This window comes from Cololabis saira, chromosome 19 (assembly GCF_033807715.1).
Source record: "Cololabis saira isolate AMF1-May2022 chromosome 19, fColSai1.1, whole genome shotgun sequence".
Lineage (NCBI taxonomy): Eukaryota > Metazoa > Chordata > Actinopteri > Beloniformes > Belonidae > Cololabis > Cololabis saira.
Window position 1 is genome coordinate 10,566,714 of NC_084605.1, and position 13,289 is coordinate 10,580,002.

Consider the following 13,289-nt stretch of genomic DNA (forward strand, 5'->3'; position numbering starts at 1 on the left):
GAAGGTCCAAATACAGGATTATAAAGTTTCTTTTGTTCTTTTTTTTCTTACAAGCATTAGATAAAGGTACATGGATAACCACAGGTGCTATGGAGGAAAGTTGCAAACTCTTTCACTGGGCCAAATCTAGGCCAGCCTGGCTGCCTCAGAGCTAGAAGGTTCACGTCTTTTCCACGCGCTTCTGTGGGTTTTCTCTGGGCACTTCGGCTTCCCCCAATCAGTACTGGAGTTGAGGGGGGATGAGGGGGGATGGCATTCCCCCTGAAATAAAAACGGTCCAAATCATCCCCCCTGTAAAACTGCCACCCCCCTTTTCATCCCTTATGTCATTTCATCAATGAATGTGGTTTTACTGCTATTTCAACATTTAGAGTCATCACCAGAAAAATAACACCAGAAAAATAACTTATTTGACAATTTTCACCTGTTTCAAGTACATTTTCACTTGAAATAAGTAGGAAAATCTGCCAGTGGGACAAGATTTATCTTCTCATTACAAGCAAAAAAATCTTGTTCCACCGGCAGATTTTTCTACTTATTTCAAGTGAAAATGTACTTGAAACAGGTGAAAATTGTTGTTTTTTCCAGTGATGAGTCTTGTTTTAAGTGTAATGGGATTATTTTACTAAAATGAGACATTTTAACTATAAATAAGACAAATATTCTTGTTAAGATTTTGAGTTTTTGCAGTGATCCATTTTACTTATCCTGTGAAGGACAGAGTCATATTGATAAGTTCAGAAAACTGTTTTTATTTTTGTGTTTTGATGTATTTGATGTAAGCCCAGTGGATATTTAAAGCTTACAGAAGGCTGCATTTAACTGCTGCTATGTCATTCCTGCAGTAGTTCCTGCAGTGCTATTATTTGTAATATATTATATTATTTGTAATCAGCACAAATTATCTGTCCCCATATGATAAAATCCACCACCCCCCCGGATTTTTTTTACAACTCGACTACTGCCTCCAACTGTCCAAAAACAGTTAAACCAGGTATGGAAAATGAAAGATATATGCAGTGAACATTTTTTAATGGTAAATTGTGATAGCAGATCACTGAATTCTGATCAATTGGTCTGGAAAACCTAATTGGCAGGACCGGAGCCCCATTCCCACACCCAGATCAGTCCGCCCCTAGCATCTATATTCCTCCTTTTTTGTGCCGTGTGAAATGCACACATTTGTAATGTGATATTTCATTCCACCTCTGACAAACATTGAGAGGTAGTTACAGTTGTAAAAATGGTTAAAAAAATAAAAAATAAAAAAAAAAAAAACAAAAAAAAAACTGTGATCTATGAAGGCTCCGGAAAAGACTTTAAAAAACAATGTCAGTGACCAGAAACATTACGGACTTGTTGGTTGTGGATGTGGATGACAAGGACAAGAAAATTCACCATTTTCATATTGTGGGAGACTGTAAAGCAATATGAAACCTCAGACTGAGGAGGCGATATCGTGCCTTTATTCCAGTGGAAGTGGAATAAGGAGGCATCTCTAGTCCATACTGTCATCTCTGTGGGAAAGCAGCTTGGGACTTTTCTAAACTGAACAATTCAAATAATGGAAAGAAATAATCTCAACATGTCGTGTGATGTAACATCTTTCTTGTACCTTACTGATCACACACCTCATCAATAATGCCTTCTGTTATGGGGGAGATGATAGTACAACTGCTTAAATATAAAACTCTTCCACCATGAAAATGGCTAAACCATTCAATAAAGTAACTTGCGTCACATGAAGTGACGTCTCCAGCAAAACAGATTTCAAAGCACTGAGTTGCCACTGTTTCCATGGAGGTGACAGTGTAAGTAAGTGCTCCTTTTGAAATTTCGTCCTGAGACTTGACATGGAAAGGTAATGTCCATATTTTCTTATTCTTGTTATTAGAGGTGCATTTTACAATTGTTTCTTTGTTTTGACAAATAATCCAGTGCTTTCCTCATGATTTGCACCAAACCATGGCCCAAATGTGGTAATATTCTTTTACAGTAGTTGGAAATTTAATTTTCTTGATCATACACTTTTTAGAAACCTACTGTAGAAGACAATTTATTTTGCATTCTTCTTTATTCAACCACCAGCAAAAAACTGTGACTCAATTTCTACTTATTGACCAACATATAACATTCTTCAAGAACTGGTTGTAAAATGCTATATATATTTCAGATTCTTTCAACATATTTCAACTCTTGTTCATAGCAGGACCTTTTTAAAAAAGTCTGAAATACCCCAGTGTTTTTATTTTTCCACTGGCTATTATACTATTCATATAAAATGTCAAAAGGTCAGCCTTCTATATGACTTTTGAATTTATTTTACTTTTTTCTCATCTGTGAAACACTATTTAATTATAAATTGACAACAATTGAATGCTTTTTGGTATTTTATACCTGACCTCAGCTTGAATAGGTCTCATCTCTCTGTAGCCTGTATTATTATTATTTTGACTGTTTGTGTCTCAGTTTGGTGTTTTTGTCATCATTGTGCAATATTTATGATTAGTTGCTTTTCATTGGTCATATTTAATTATGCTTTACTTTATTTATACTTAATTTAAGTTGATTATATTGTGCCTCTCTGAAGGTTATATCATTTTCCTGTCTGTCTTCACTTTCAATCTAGGTCACTAGGAAACAGTACCCATAAAACTAAGAAAAACCACACAAATCTGTGTTTTATTTGTGAATGACTGGCATAACTGCAGGAGATAAATCTTTCTACAAATTTCAAACCATTAAAAACGTTATATATGTGTTATATATGTGTTATATATACGTCATATATGTGACATTTTCTAGCGCTGGCCACAAAGTGCAGCTGAATGGAAGTGTAATTTCTGACTCAGTGTCATAATAAAGTGGATGATGTGAAAAACTTAAATTTAGCTCATAAAAATCATCACTTTGAGAAGTATAACATAAGAAATAACACATTGCTGAAAACTCCAATCCATGAGTTTACTGCAAGAATATTCTTCCAAATAATTTCTGCAACAAAGAAAGATACATTTGTAATAGTTAGAAACTAAAGAATAATATGCAAAAATAAACTAGTCTGATCGTGAGAGACTGGCAAAATGCTTTTAGCCTGACTAAATTAAAAGATTATTTAAGGAGTCAATAACTTAATTGTTTAAAAGCACAAATGCATTCAGTACACTTACCACTGCAGTAACTGTCATGACCCAGTGGAAAAGAGTCAAAACAATTGAATGCTTCTCGGTATTTTATACCCGACCTCCACTTGAATAGGTCAAGCACATGTCACCAGTTCATCACAGGACGGACCACTCAACAACCTAATTAAGTGAACGGTATTGAGTAACATCAAGCTTTTATTTTGATAGGTCGAACTCTGACGTCACGGAAACCCGGAAGTGTGTGTTGTTCACCAAGGACAGCCACCGCCGCTTGCTCTGTTCAAAACTGTAAGTTATCAACCTTATGGCTTTTGTGTTTACTTGTTTTCATGTCACTGGTCATTCTGGGTAGGATAAGGACTAAATTGCACACGCAGACCACACTGTCTCTTGAATGCAGTCTTTTCTGCACATGTGCTGCAGCGTGTTCATGTGTGTGTGTGTGTGTGTGTGTGTGTGAAGGGCAGAGGTGTCAAGTATAATACTTCGTTACCTTACTTAAGTAGACATTTTGGTTATCTATACTTCACTGGAGTAATTATTTTTCAGACGACTTTTTACTTTTACTCCTTACATTTTAAAAACAGCCTCGTTACTCTATTTCATTTCGGCCTTTAAAAAAAAACTATCCAGTTAAATTGCTCCATCCGGATAGAGTGAATTTGGTTGTGGTTGTTTCAGATGTTCTTGTCCAGTTTTGTTCTTACATCCGTTCCCTCAGATTCCTGCAACTAAACTTGGATGTACATTCCAATAAAGGTTAGGATAAAAGATAACATGCCTCTGAAGTTTGACTTTTTGCACCATTACAATACTTATAGGCAACTAGTCATCATATCTCCTGCTCTCTGAAACACATGTTAATGCTCAATAGTACACACATATATGGTTCTTTCATATATTTGCATTATACTATGGAAAATTTGGCCCTTCAGATCGTAATAAATGATGAAGAAATAAAGAGAGTAAACTCTACAAAGTTCCTTGGGGTCCTCATTGATGACTGTCTAAACTTTAAATGTCATATAGATCACCTTGTGGAAAAACTATCTAAATATGTCGGTCTGTTTTTCAAACTGAGACACCTGCTTCCACGCTCTGCCCTTCTCACTCTTTATAAAACCTTGTTTGAACCTCATTTAAATTACTGCAATATTATTTGGTGTAATACTTACCCGAGTCATCTAAAAAAATTAGAAGTTTTACAGAAAAATATTATCCGTGCCATCTCTTGGACTGAATTTAACTCACCTACTCGACATCTGTTTGCCCACTATGGTATTCTTCGCCTTAAAGAATATAACTACTTCCATAATGCATGTACAATATATCAGTTGGTCTCAGGTTTGAATCACAGACTAACTCAACTCATCCCAATCTCCGTTCCCCAGCACACCCACAAAACTAGACACAAACACCTCATTATAGGGGAAAAACGTAAACTTGTGGGAACAAGTATGAGTGTTGTGTGTCGGGGACCACAGATCTGGAATGAGCTGAATGATAACCTTAAAAAGTCACAGTCCATCTCCATATTCAAACGGCAGTTAAAGAATCAATTGTTAAGCTCATATATATAAACGTACACTCCGGGATCACAAAATGTTTCATGTTAAGTGTTTGTAATGTGATACGTTGCATGTAAGTGGTAGTCTAGTATAATGTGCATGTTGTTTTGTTGTGTTATGTGTGTATTAAGTGCAAGTGTATGTATGTATTCCTGCCTACTGTATGTATGTTCATTGGCTCCTACCATAAGCTTTTGATAGCTTCTCCAGGAGACCAATTCACATGTGTGAGTGTGAATAAAAAATAAATACTAAGATACATTAATTTTCAATGGCCTTTGTCCTTAATGGCTTTTTTTCCCCTTACATTACTTTTACTTTTATACTTTAAGTAGTTTTGAAACCAGTACTTTTATACTTTTACTTGAGTAAAAAACTTGAGTTGATACTTCAATTTCTACAGGAGTATTTTTAAACTCTAGTATCTATACTTCTACCTGAGTAATGAATGTGAATACTTTTGACACCTCTGGTGAAGGGCATGGCGGGGCCGGTGCTGCTGCTGCGGGCTCTCAGGACTCTGCGGCCGCCGACACTCACCTTGGCCTCGGCCACACTGCCGGCTCCGGCCCCCGGGAGGACGCTGCAGCTCGGAGCCGCGCTGCAAGCCGGACACAACAAGTGGTCAAAGGTGAAACACATCAAAGGACCCAAGGATGAGGCGAAGGGAAGGCTGATTATGAAGTATGGTGTGATGATAAGAATAGCTGTGAAGGGTAAGTGTAGAATGATTTGGCAAACCACATCAACCATGTCTGTAAAAAAATATCTAAATCTATTGGTATTATTGGCAAATTCCGTAGTTTGGTGAATGATACATACAGGAAATACAGGAAATCAACAATCAGAACCAACACCAAACTGAGATGCACTACAGTGGCAGCGGTGGATGTATGGAATAAATTAGATAGGGATTTGAAATTATGTAGAACCTTAACCTTATTTAAAAAAACATTGAAAAGAAGGATGATTTCTTTATATCAAATTAATGAGTGGTGATGCTTGATATGTTGAGTTGGGTATTTATTTAATTAGTGATTTGATTTTTTAAGGATGAAGGTAACATGTAGACTGCACCTTTATTTTTTATTTCTTGAGGAAATGTTGTTTTACTGTCAGTCTTTTCTCTTACTTCTTGCTTTCATTTCATGACTTTAATTCATCTTTTTGAGGATAGGCAAATAATAAGCTTTGCTTCAGCCTACACCTTTTTCGGTCTAGATGGTATTTGTATATTGGACATTTTTTGTAATGTTTTCTTTGAACAGTGTATTAGTTTTCTTGTTGTCATTTTTATTCTTTTTTTTTTTGTGATGTCATGACCGAAATAAACTAAACTAAACTTCTGCAGCCTTCTGTAAGCTTTAAATATCCACTGGGCTTACATCAAATACATCAAAACACAACAATAAAAAACAGTTTTCTGAACTTATCAATATGACTCTGTCCTTCACAGGATAAGTAAAATGGATCACTGCAAAAATGCAAAATCAAGCGAAACAAGAATATTTGTCTTATTACTAGTTAAAATGTCTAATTTTAGTTAAAAAAATCTCATTACACTTAAAAAAGACTCATCACTGGAAAAAACAACAATTTCACTTGTTTCAAGTAGATTTTCACTTGAAATAAGTAGAAAAATCTGCCAGTGGAACAAGATTTTTTTGCTTGTAATGAGAAGATAAATCTTGTCCCACTGGCAGATTTTCCTACTTATTTCAAGTGAAAATTTACTTGAAACAGGTAAAAATGGTCAAATAAGTTATTTTTCTGGTGATGACTAAATGTTGAAATAGCAGTAAAACCACATTAATTGATGAAATGACATAAGGGATGGAAAGGGGGGATGGCAGTTTTACAGGGGGGATGATTTGGACCGTTTTTATTTCAGGGGGGATGCCATCCCCCCTCATCCCCCCTCAACTCCAGTACTGGATATATCCATATCTCACTTACTGTAATATTATTTGGGGAGCTACCTATAACACACATCTACGGAAGCGTATTGTATTTACTTGAGACAAAAAATAATCTGCTCTGTTTTTCTGAATTAACGAGATAAAATTTTAATTAAAAAAAAAAAATCTGCTCTGTTTTTCTAAATTAACGAAATAATTATCTCAGAATTCCGATAAAAGTTTTAATGAAAAAAAAAAAAATCTGCTGTTTTTTTTTCTTCTGTGGTACCTTTTAAAAATGATCATGGCACTTATTTAACACGTTTATCCACCTTCTGCTTAATGTCATAAGGTTTTATTAAATGCCAAACAGCCTTTGACGTGAGGTCAATTGTGTCTTTTTTTGTGATTGTCATCTGTAGAAGGTGGAGCAAACCCTGACCTGAACATCAACCTGGCTCACTTAGTGGAGCAGTGCAGGAACATGAACATGCCGAAAGCCACTATAGATGCAGCCATCAAGAGCGCGGTAGGTTGAGGCTCACTGTCACACACATGCAGTTAGAAAGGAATCAAACTCCCATAAGATCCCCAAGTCTCTTGAACCCAATCATTGCTCCATTTACCTTTTCCAGTAAGGTATTTACTGTATGTAACTTTGTCATCTTCTTTTTTTTTCCTGGTTCTTCAGGGTTTTAAGAAAGATCCTTTAGTAATTATTAAGTTACAGGAAGTATTTGAATATATTAACACTGATTTTTTTTAAGTTAAAACGTAGTATGTTTGTCATCAATACTGTCTCACAGGAAAAGGCAAAACCAGCATCCCAGCACATGTTTGAAGCCCGAGGTCCTGGTAGATGTCTGCTGCTCATCGAGGTCCTGACTGACAACAACACCCGCTGCCTCCAGGAGATTAGACGCCTGCTCGCGAGGAATGGGTACGCGCTGGTCTCCTGAACTCCCGTTGTGCTGTCAGCGTGTAGCTGAAACTCCTGAAAATGGGTTTTCATGCTTCTTTTTTTATTTATTTTTTAACTACACGCCTGATATATCTTGTAAGATGACATGTGGATAAAAAGAAATCTACCAAGAATCTGGCACATAGGTACTCTGGCAAAATAAAGACTAGTTGTTTACCTAAATACTTAGGCCCAATCCCAATACACCCCCTACTTTCTACCACTACCCCTAAAAAAGAAACCACAGATTTTAAGCACTTGAAATCTTCCCAGGGGCCTCTCCCAATATTCCCACTACTCCTACTTTCAGCATCACCCCTAAAATCAGGAAGCTGAGAGCCAAAAGCTGTTTTAATTTCAGCTGTAGCGCTGTTAATATGCCACTTTATTATGTCTTTATATTTTTTCAGGCGTAAAATGAACCGTTAAGATCCCCAACCTGGGCTCAGTTTATCCAAATAACGCCTGTTAAAAAATTTGATCTGATGTTTTCGGCGATAAGAGCCGCCGGCCCGGAGCAGCAGCAGCAGCTCACGTACAGACGTGATCGCCAGGTCAACCTGCGCCGTCGTCCCAGGGAGAAACCTGCAGCTCTGTGGAGAATTACCGCTGGCTGAAATAAATCATTTAGGAAGATAAATGTTGGTTTAATAGATGAAATCTAACAGTTGCAGCTACGCCTGTTAAGAAATTTGCTCCGAAAATTTTGGGATTTCTGCCTGCCGGCTCCGGAGCTGATTTATGGTTCCGCGTTAAATCGACGCAGAGCCTACGGCGTAGGGTACGGCGTAGGGTACGGCGTAGGGTACGGCGCGCGTCGCCACGTAACCTACGCCGTAGGCTCTGCGTTGGTGTAACGCGGAACCATAAATCAGCCTTTATTCTGGCAAGGTTTGAAAAAGACTTCGCAACAACGGGCAAGCGAGTGATTATGTACATTCACTGAGTGAATATTATGAAAGTAAAATATATATTTCTCGCTAGAAATGTAATCAAAACGCATTTTTATGCAGAAACTAACTCAAAATATTGATTTTATTCACTAAAAAATAAGAAATGTCCACCATGTTTTTTTTTTTTGATTCAGTCCGCAAATGACAACGAAAAGCATTCTGGGAAATTTTTCTGGCCCTAGTTCAGCTAGTGAGCATCGGAAACCCTTGATCTGTAGGGACAGATTCATGGCCACTACACTCGTTTTCCCCACTCCCCCTAGGTGAGAAGAGGAATTAGGACACCACTACCCTCACGGGAATGCACAAAATTTAGGGGTAGAGCTGAAAAGTAGGAGTAGTGGGAGTATTGGGACAGGGCCGTAGTATAAGATCAAACACTATCTTTAACACCACATGCTTGATTGTAGCTGTTTTTATTTTAAGCTTTTCTTTCCTTTCTGTGACCTCTGAAAAAAGAATGAACAAAAAACTATATTAAAAAAATAAATAAATAAATAACAAAAAACTCCATGTACCCTCAGAGGGACGATGTCAGACGGAGCGCGTCATAACTTCAACCGCAGGGGCGTGGTCCTGCTGCCGGGTCAGAACGTCACTGCAGAAAGAGCCCTGGAGCTGGCTATCGAGGTGGGAGCTGAAGACGTCCAGGAGACCGAGGATGAGCAGGAGAACGCCCTTCTTAAGGTTAGACTGAGCCTGGAGGAAGTTATGCTTCCCTCTTGACATTTCTGGATATTTTCCTTTGGTTTTCTTTTCGGCTGTGTTGCAGCTTATGGCATTAATTTCAGTAAGAATGTTTCTTTATTGACATATTTGAATCTAAAGTCAGTTTCTGTTACAGGTCTATTAATTATTATTGACAGTTCTTATATATTGAAAATAAAACATCTCAATTTTTGTCTTTAAGAGTTTATAATTAGTATTTTGTTCATTATCAATAAATTGAGTAGTCTTATGTATATTTATTCATTAGTATTATTAAAAAAAAAAATTTGAATTGTGTAAAACCTATTTGATTATGTGAAAGGTGCAGAGGTTTCACATGTGATACATCCTGCATTATAGGGTTAAAAACAACCACAACAAACAAAAGAGCTGTGGTTTAAAAGATTTATCCAGAAAATATTGCTGTACGATGGTTTTACAGCAGTTTCTTTGCAGATTAGAGGCTCGAGGGTCCTCAGGCATTAGTACATTAGAGGGATGCATTAGGGTTAAATCTTAATTCATTCTGAAACCTTTTGATTAAAAACTGCTTGATTTCAAAGAGATTAATCTGCTTGTTTGATCAAACCACTACAAAAGGTCCAGAATGCAGCGGCACGTCTGTTTTTTAAATGAATCCAGACGTCACACCTCTGTTCACTGAGCTTCACTGGCTACTCTTGGCTGCTCGAGTAAAACAGAAATCTCCGACATTCACCTACAAGGTGATCTAGGATCCACATCTGCTTGCCGGGGACGCTGTGGGTGCTGAAGTGCGTGTTAGTTCCCCCATTACTTCACCGCCCACACCCTGGGTGGGGTTGGCGAAAGGGCCTTTCTGTGTGGAGTTTGCATGTTCTCCCCGTGTTCCCTTTGGTAGCTAATGTGAGCTACCCTCACAAGGAGGAGGAGCATTGAGTAGGAGCACTGGGTGATATAATGGGGGAAAAATCGAGATAAAAATATATTTAAAAAAAGAACATAGACTGGTCTTGGCATCTCTTCAGATAATACGATCTCAGTCGAGACTCTTCTCCCACGTGGTTCCTGGTCGTTGGAACAAGTTCCTGTTGTGAACGGCACCCCCTCTTAATGTAATTAATCTGTGTGCATTTAACCATCACTGTAAATTGTTTAGTTTTTGTTTTAGTCATCAATTAAAGCTTCTGCGTTAAATCGACGCAGAGCCTACGCGGCGACGCACACCCTAGGCGTTAACCCGTAGGCTTAACGCAGAACCATAATTCAGGCTTTAGCCGACTAAACTAAAGGAAATAAGAATGATTTCATCTTGAGCCAAAATAAACTTTTTATGTCTTTTTTTGTTTTTATGTTTTATGACATTTATAATCAAATCACTCTTACTGTTACTTGTTCGAGCACTTTTTACTGGATTTTTGTAACATATTTGGCACCATTTTGTTTTCACCTTTGCTATCAATAATATCTGTTGATATACTTCATATTTTTCTGAAAGGAACCTGCTAAAGGATCCCCATCAACGCCTCACTGCTGCAGAATTAAAGACTGTAATGCAGTTTAAAGATGTAAGCAATTAGTTGGTCCACTGACAAACAAATGAATCGACACATTTAATAACAGGGTTTCCGCAGGGTTTTAAAAAGTATTACAAAGTGATAAATGAAAATTGCCAAATTTAAGGCCATTAAAAGTGTTAAATTCACTGTCAGAGGTATTATTTTTTTTAAAATTGGTATTATTTTTTACCTTTTACATTTTAAGCAGTCTATTTTATTGTCATTCACAAAGTGAAATAAATGTGAAACATCTGGTCAACATCAATGAGTCTATAAATCTGTTCTGTATAGTGTTCTATAGGTCAAAATCTGTATTAATGTTAAAAGGTCTGTGATTAACACTTAATGTTGTGACCGTTTTTTAAAAAAAATCTGAAGGTAGTGAAAAAGGTATTAAATTGGTATTAAATTTAACATATCGATTGCTGTATAAACCCTGAATAAGGGCATTTTTTGTTTAGGTTGTATAAAAAAATTAAGTTTCATAGACCTTTAGAAATAGTCAGAATTGATAACTAAAAGCTTCATTTGTTTGTCTTTCCTCAGTTCACCTGTGACGTGACGGACGTGAATAAGGTGGTGACCTCTCTGCAGGGGCTGGGAATGAAGACGACGTCTGCAGGGATTGAGTTTGTGCCCCGCACCTACTCATCTCTGGATCAGCAGCAGCTGGAAGCCGCTTCAACTCTCATAGATGTGCTCACTGACTATCCAGATGTGGTGCGAGTGTGGGACAATATCCAGGCTGACAGCTGAGTGGGATTTCTGCACACTCGGTGGACGCTACGTATTATACACGTGACATATGTGATTTGTCAGACAGTTCATCAAGGGATGCTGATACTCCCATACGCCATCAAGGACAGATATGATCACGGAACAGTTTTCATGTGTTACCTGTGGTAAAATGTAAAGGGAGACGGTTCATTTTGCTCATTATTAAGGACAGATTCTCTTAGAGAATCTGCTTAAATACAAACAATCAGCCTAAAGCACCCAGAAGCCTTCGTTGGAGACGCTGTCATCACTGCTCTGAAGGATTTCCCTCCTGGTTCATTTTAAGATGCTTTTACAAACATGCTTTTGAAACAACACAAAATAACAAAAAAAAAACACGAAACAATTTCTTCAAACTGGTCGGTATAAATGCAATGAGGAACTTTATTTTGTTTGACAAATTCTATGTGAAGAGGAAAGAAACGGTATTTAAATTATATTAAGAAAAATTCGTTTTTAATAAAATCTTTCCAGACATAAAAATCCCTCTGCTTTGAATAATTTGGATCAAATGCATGTTTATTTTCCTAAGAACCATTTTTTGTTGATCATAGTCCAAATTTTATAGAATTGACCACTAGATATGATGTGATACTTCTATTAGTGCAGATGTAAGGATTACACACCCTGGTGAGTTATTGTATCACAATTGAAAAGTTTGGAGACAAACCATCTTCAGGACCTTCAGTTTCTTTTCTGACCACATTAACCTCGGAAACCATGCGTGTCACCCATTTCATGGCATTATTAACAATTATAGTGCATCTTTTTGAGTTTGAGCAGCCTTGCCATGTCCTTGAGCAGGATGCTAAATGTGTTTAGTGAAGACAGTTTTCAGCAACCACTCCTTCAAGGTCAAAAAACCACAGCGAAAAGTGACAACAGGCAGGGCCGCCGCAAGGGGTGTGCGAACCGTGCGACCGCACGGGGCCTCGCGCCCCAAGGGGCCTCGCGCTATGGGCCGTTTTTTTTTTTTGTTTTTTTTTTTTCAAATTTTTTTTTTTTTTTTTTTTGTTTTTTTTCGTTTTTTCCCTTATAAATATCAACAGTCACGTTCCATTACAGACCTAAATGTGTACTAGTGTGTGCATATCAATAAATATATGTGCAATGATGCGCGTGTCTGTTGTTCAACACAACTGATCAGACCAAGCGCAGACACAAGCTGCTCTGATCCAGACGGTGGAGTTGGAACAAACTGTCACAGAATGTCGAGAGAACGAGACAGATTCAGGAAATTTCCATCAGGGGATGAAAAAAGAAAAAAAACTAAAGAAAATGGAAGAGTTTAATGCCTCTCTGAAAGGCTCGTTTGATAAATTTGTTACAAAAATCACCGATCCGACCGGGTCTCAAGCAGCTGCGGGGCCCCGCGTCGAGGCAAGAGATGATTCAATTTGATGATGATGATGATGCAGGGGAAGGTATCCAGTATTTTGCTAATTGGAGAGTTAAAATTGCGCATATAGGCACCCGATCCGACCCGAAAAACCCAAAAAATTTTGGGCCCCCCCAGCCATTCCGCACAGGGCCTCGCAAGTCTCCCAGGCAGCTCTGACAACAGGTTACTGGTGGCTGTATCGTCTCTCTGTGGTGTCAGTTTTTGTTGATCCTTTTGTTAACTCTGTAAAATTGCTGAATTTCTCTAAATTAAATATGTTTTCTCTCAAAAAAAGAAGAAATGATGATGGTCAACTGTAACTTTACTCAGCAGTCTTTATATTTTGCCGTGCTGAATCG

The 13,289-nt window shown here is 37.7% G+C and overlaps 1 protein-coding gene across 1 annotated transcript; it reads left to right on the plus strand.

The window, feature by feature from the left end:
- Positions 1–3,365: 3,365 nt before the first annotated feature.
- Positions 3,366–11,876, plus strand: LOC133419157 (translational activator of cytochrome c oxidase 1-like). The gene is made up of 6 exons (XM_061708173.1): positions 3,366–3,434; positions 5,193–5,430; positions 7,035–7,141; positions 7,419–7,552; positions 9,051–9,213; positions 11,319–11,876. Exons 2-6 carry the CDS (start codon positions 5,196–5,198, stop codon positions 11,526–11,528), a joined length of 849 nt encoding a protein of 282 aa, XP_061564157.1. The 5' UTR covers positions 3,366–3,434; positions 5,193–5,195; the 3' UTR covers positions 11,529–11,876.
- Positions 11,877–13,289: the final 1,413 nt, after the last annotated feature.

What these genes read in the sequence shown, in the direction of transcription:
- LOC133419157 (XM_061708173.1), top strand. Translation starts at nt 5,196, where the DNA reads ATGGCGGGGCCGGTGCTGCTGCTGCGGGCTCTCAGGACTCTGCGGCCG. An exon ending in GATAAGAATAGCTGTGAAGG is followed by an intron (nt 5,431 to 7,034) that starts GTAAGTGTAGAA and finishes TGTCATCTGTAG; the next exon opens with AAGGTGGAGCAAACCCTGAC. An exon ending in ATGCAGCCATCAAGAGCGCG is followed by an intron (nt 7,142 to 7,418) that starts GTAGGTTGAGGC and finishes ACTGTCTCACAG; the next exon opens with GAAAAGGCAAAACCAGCATC.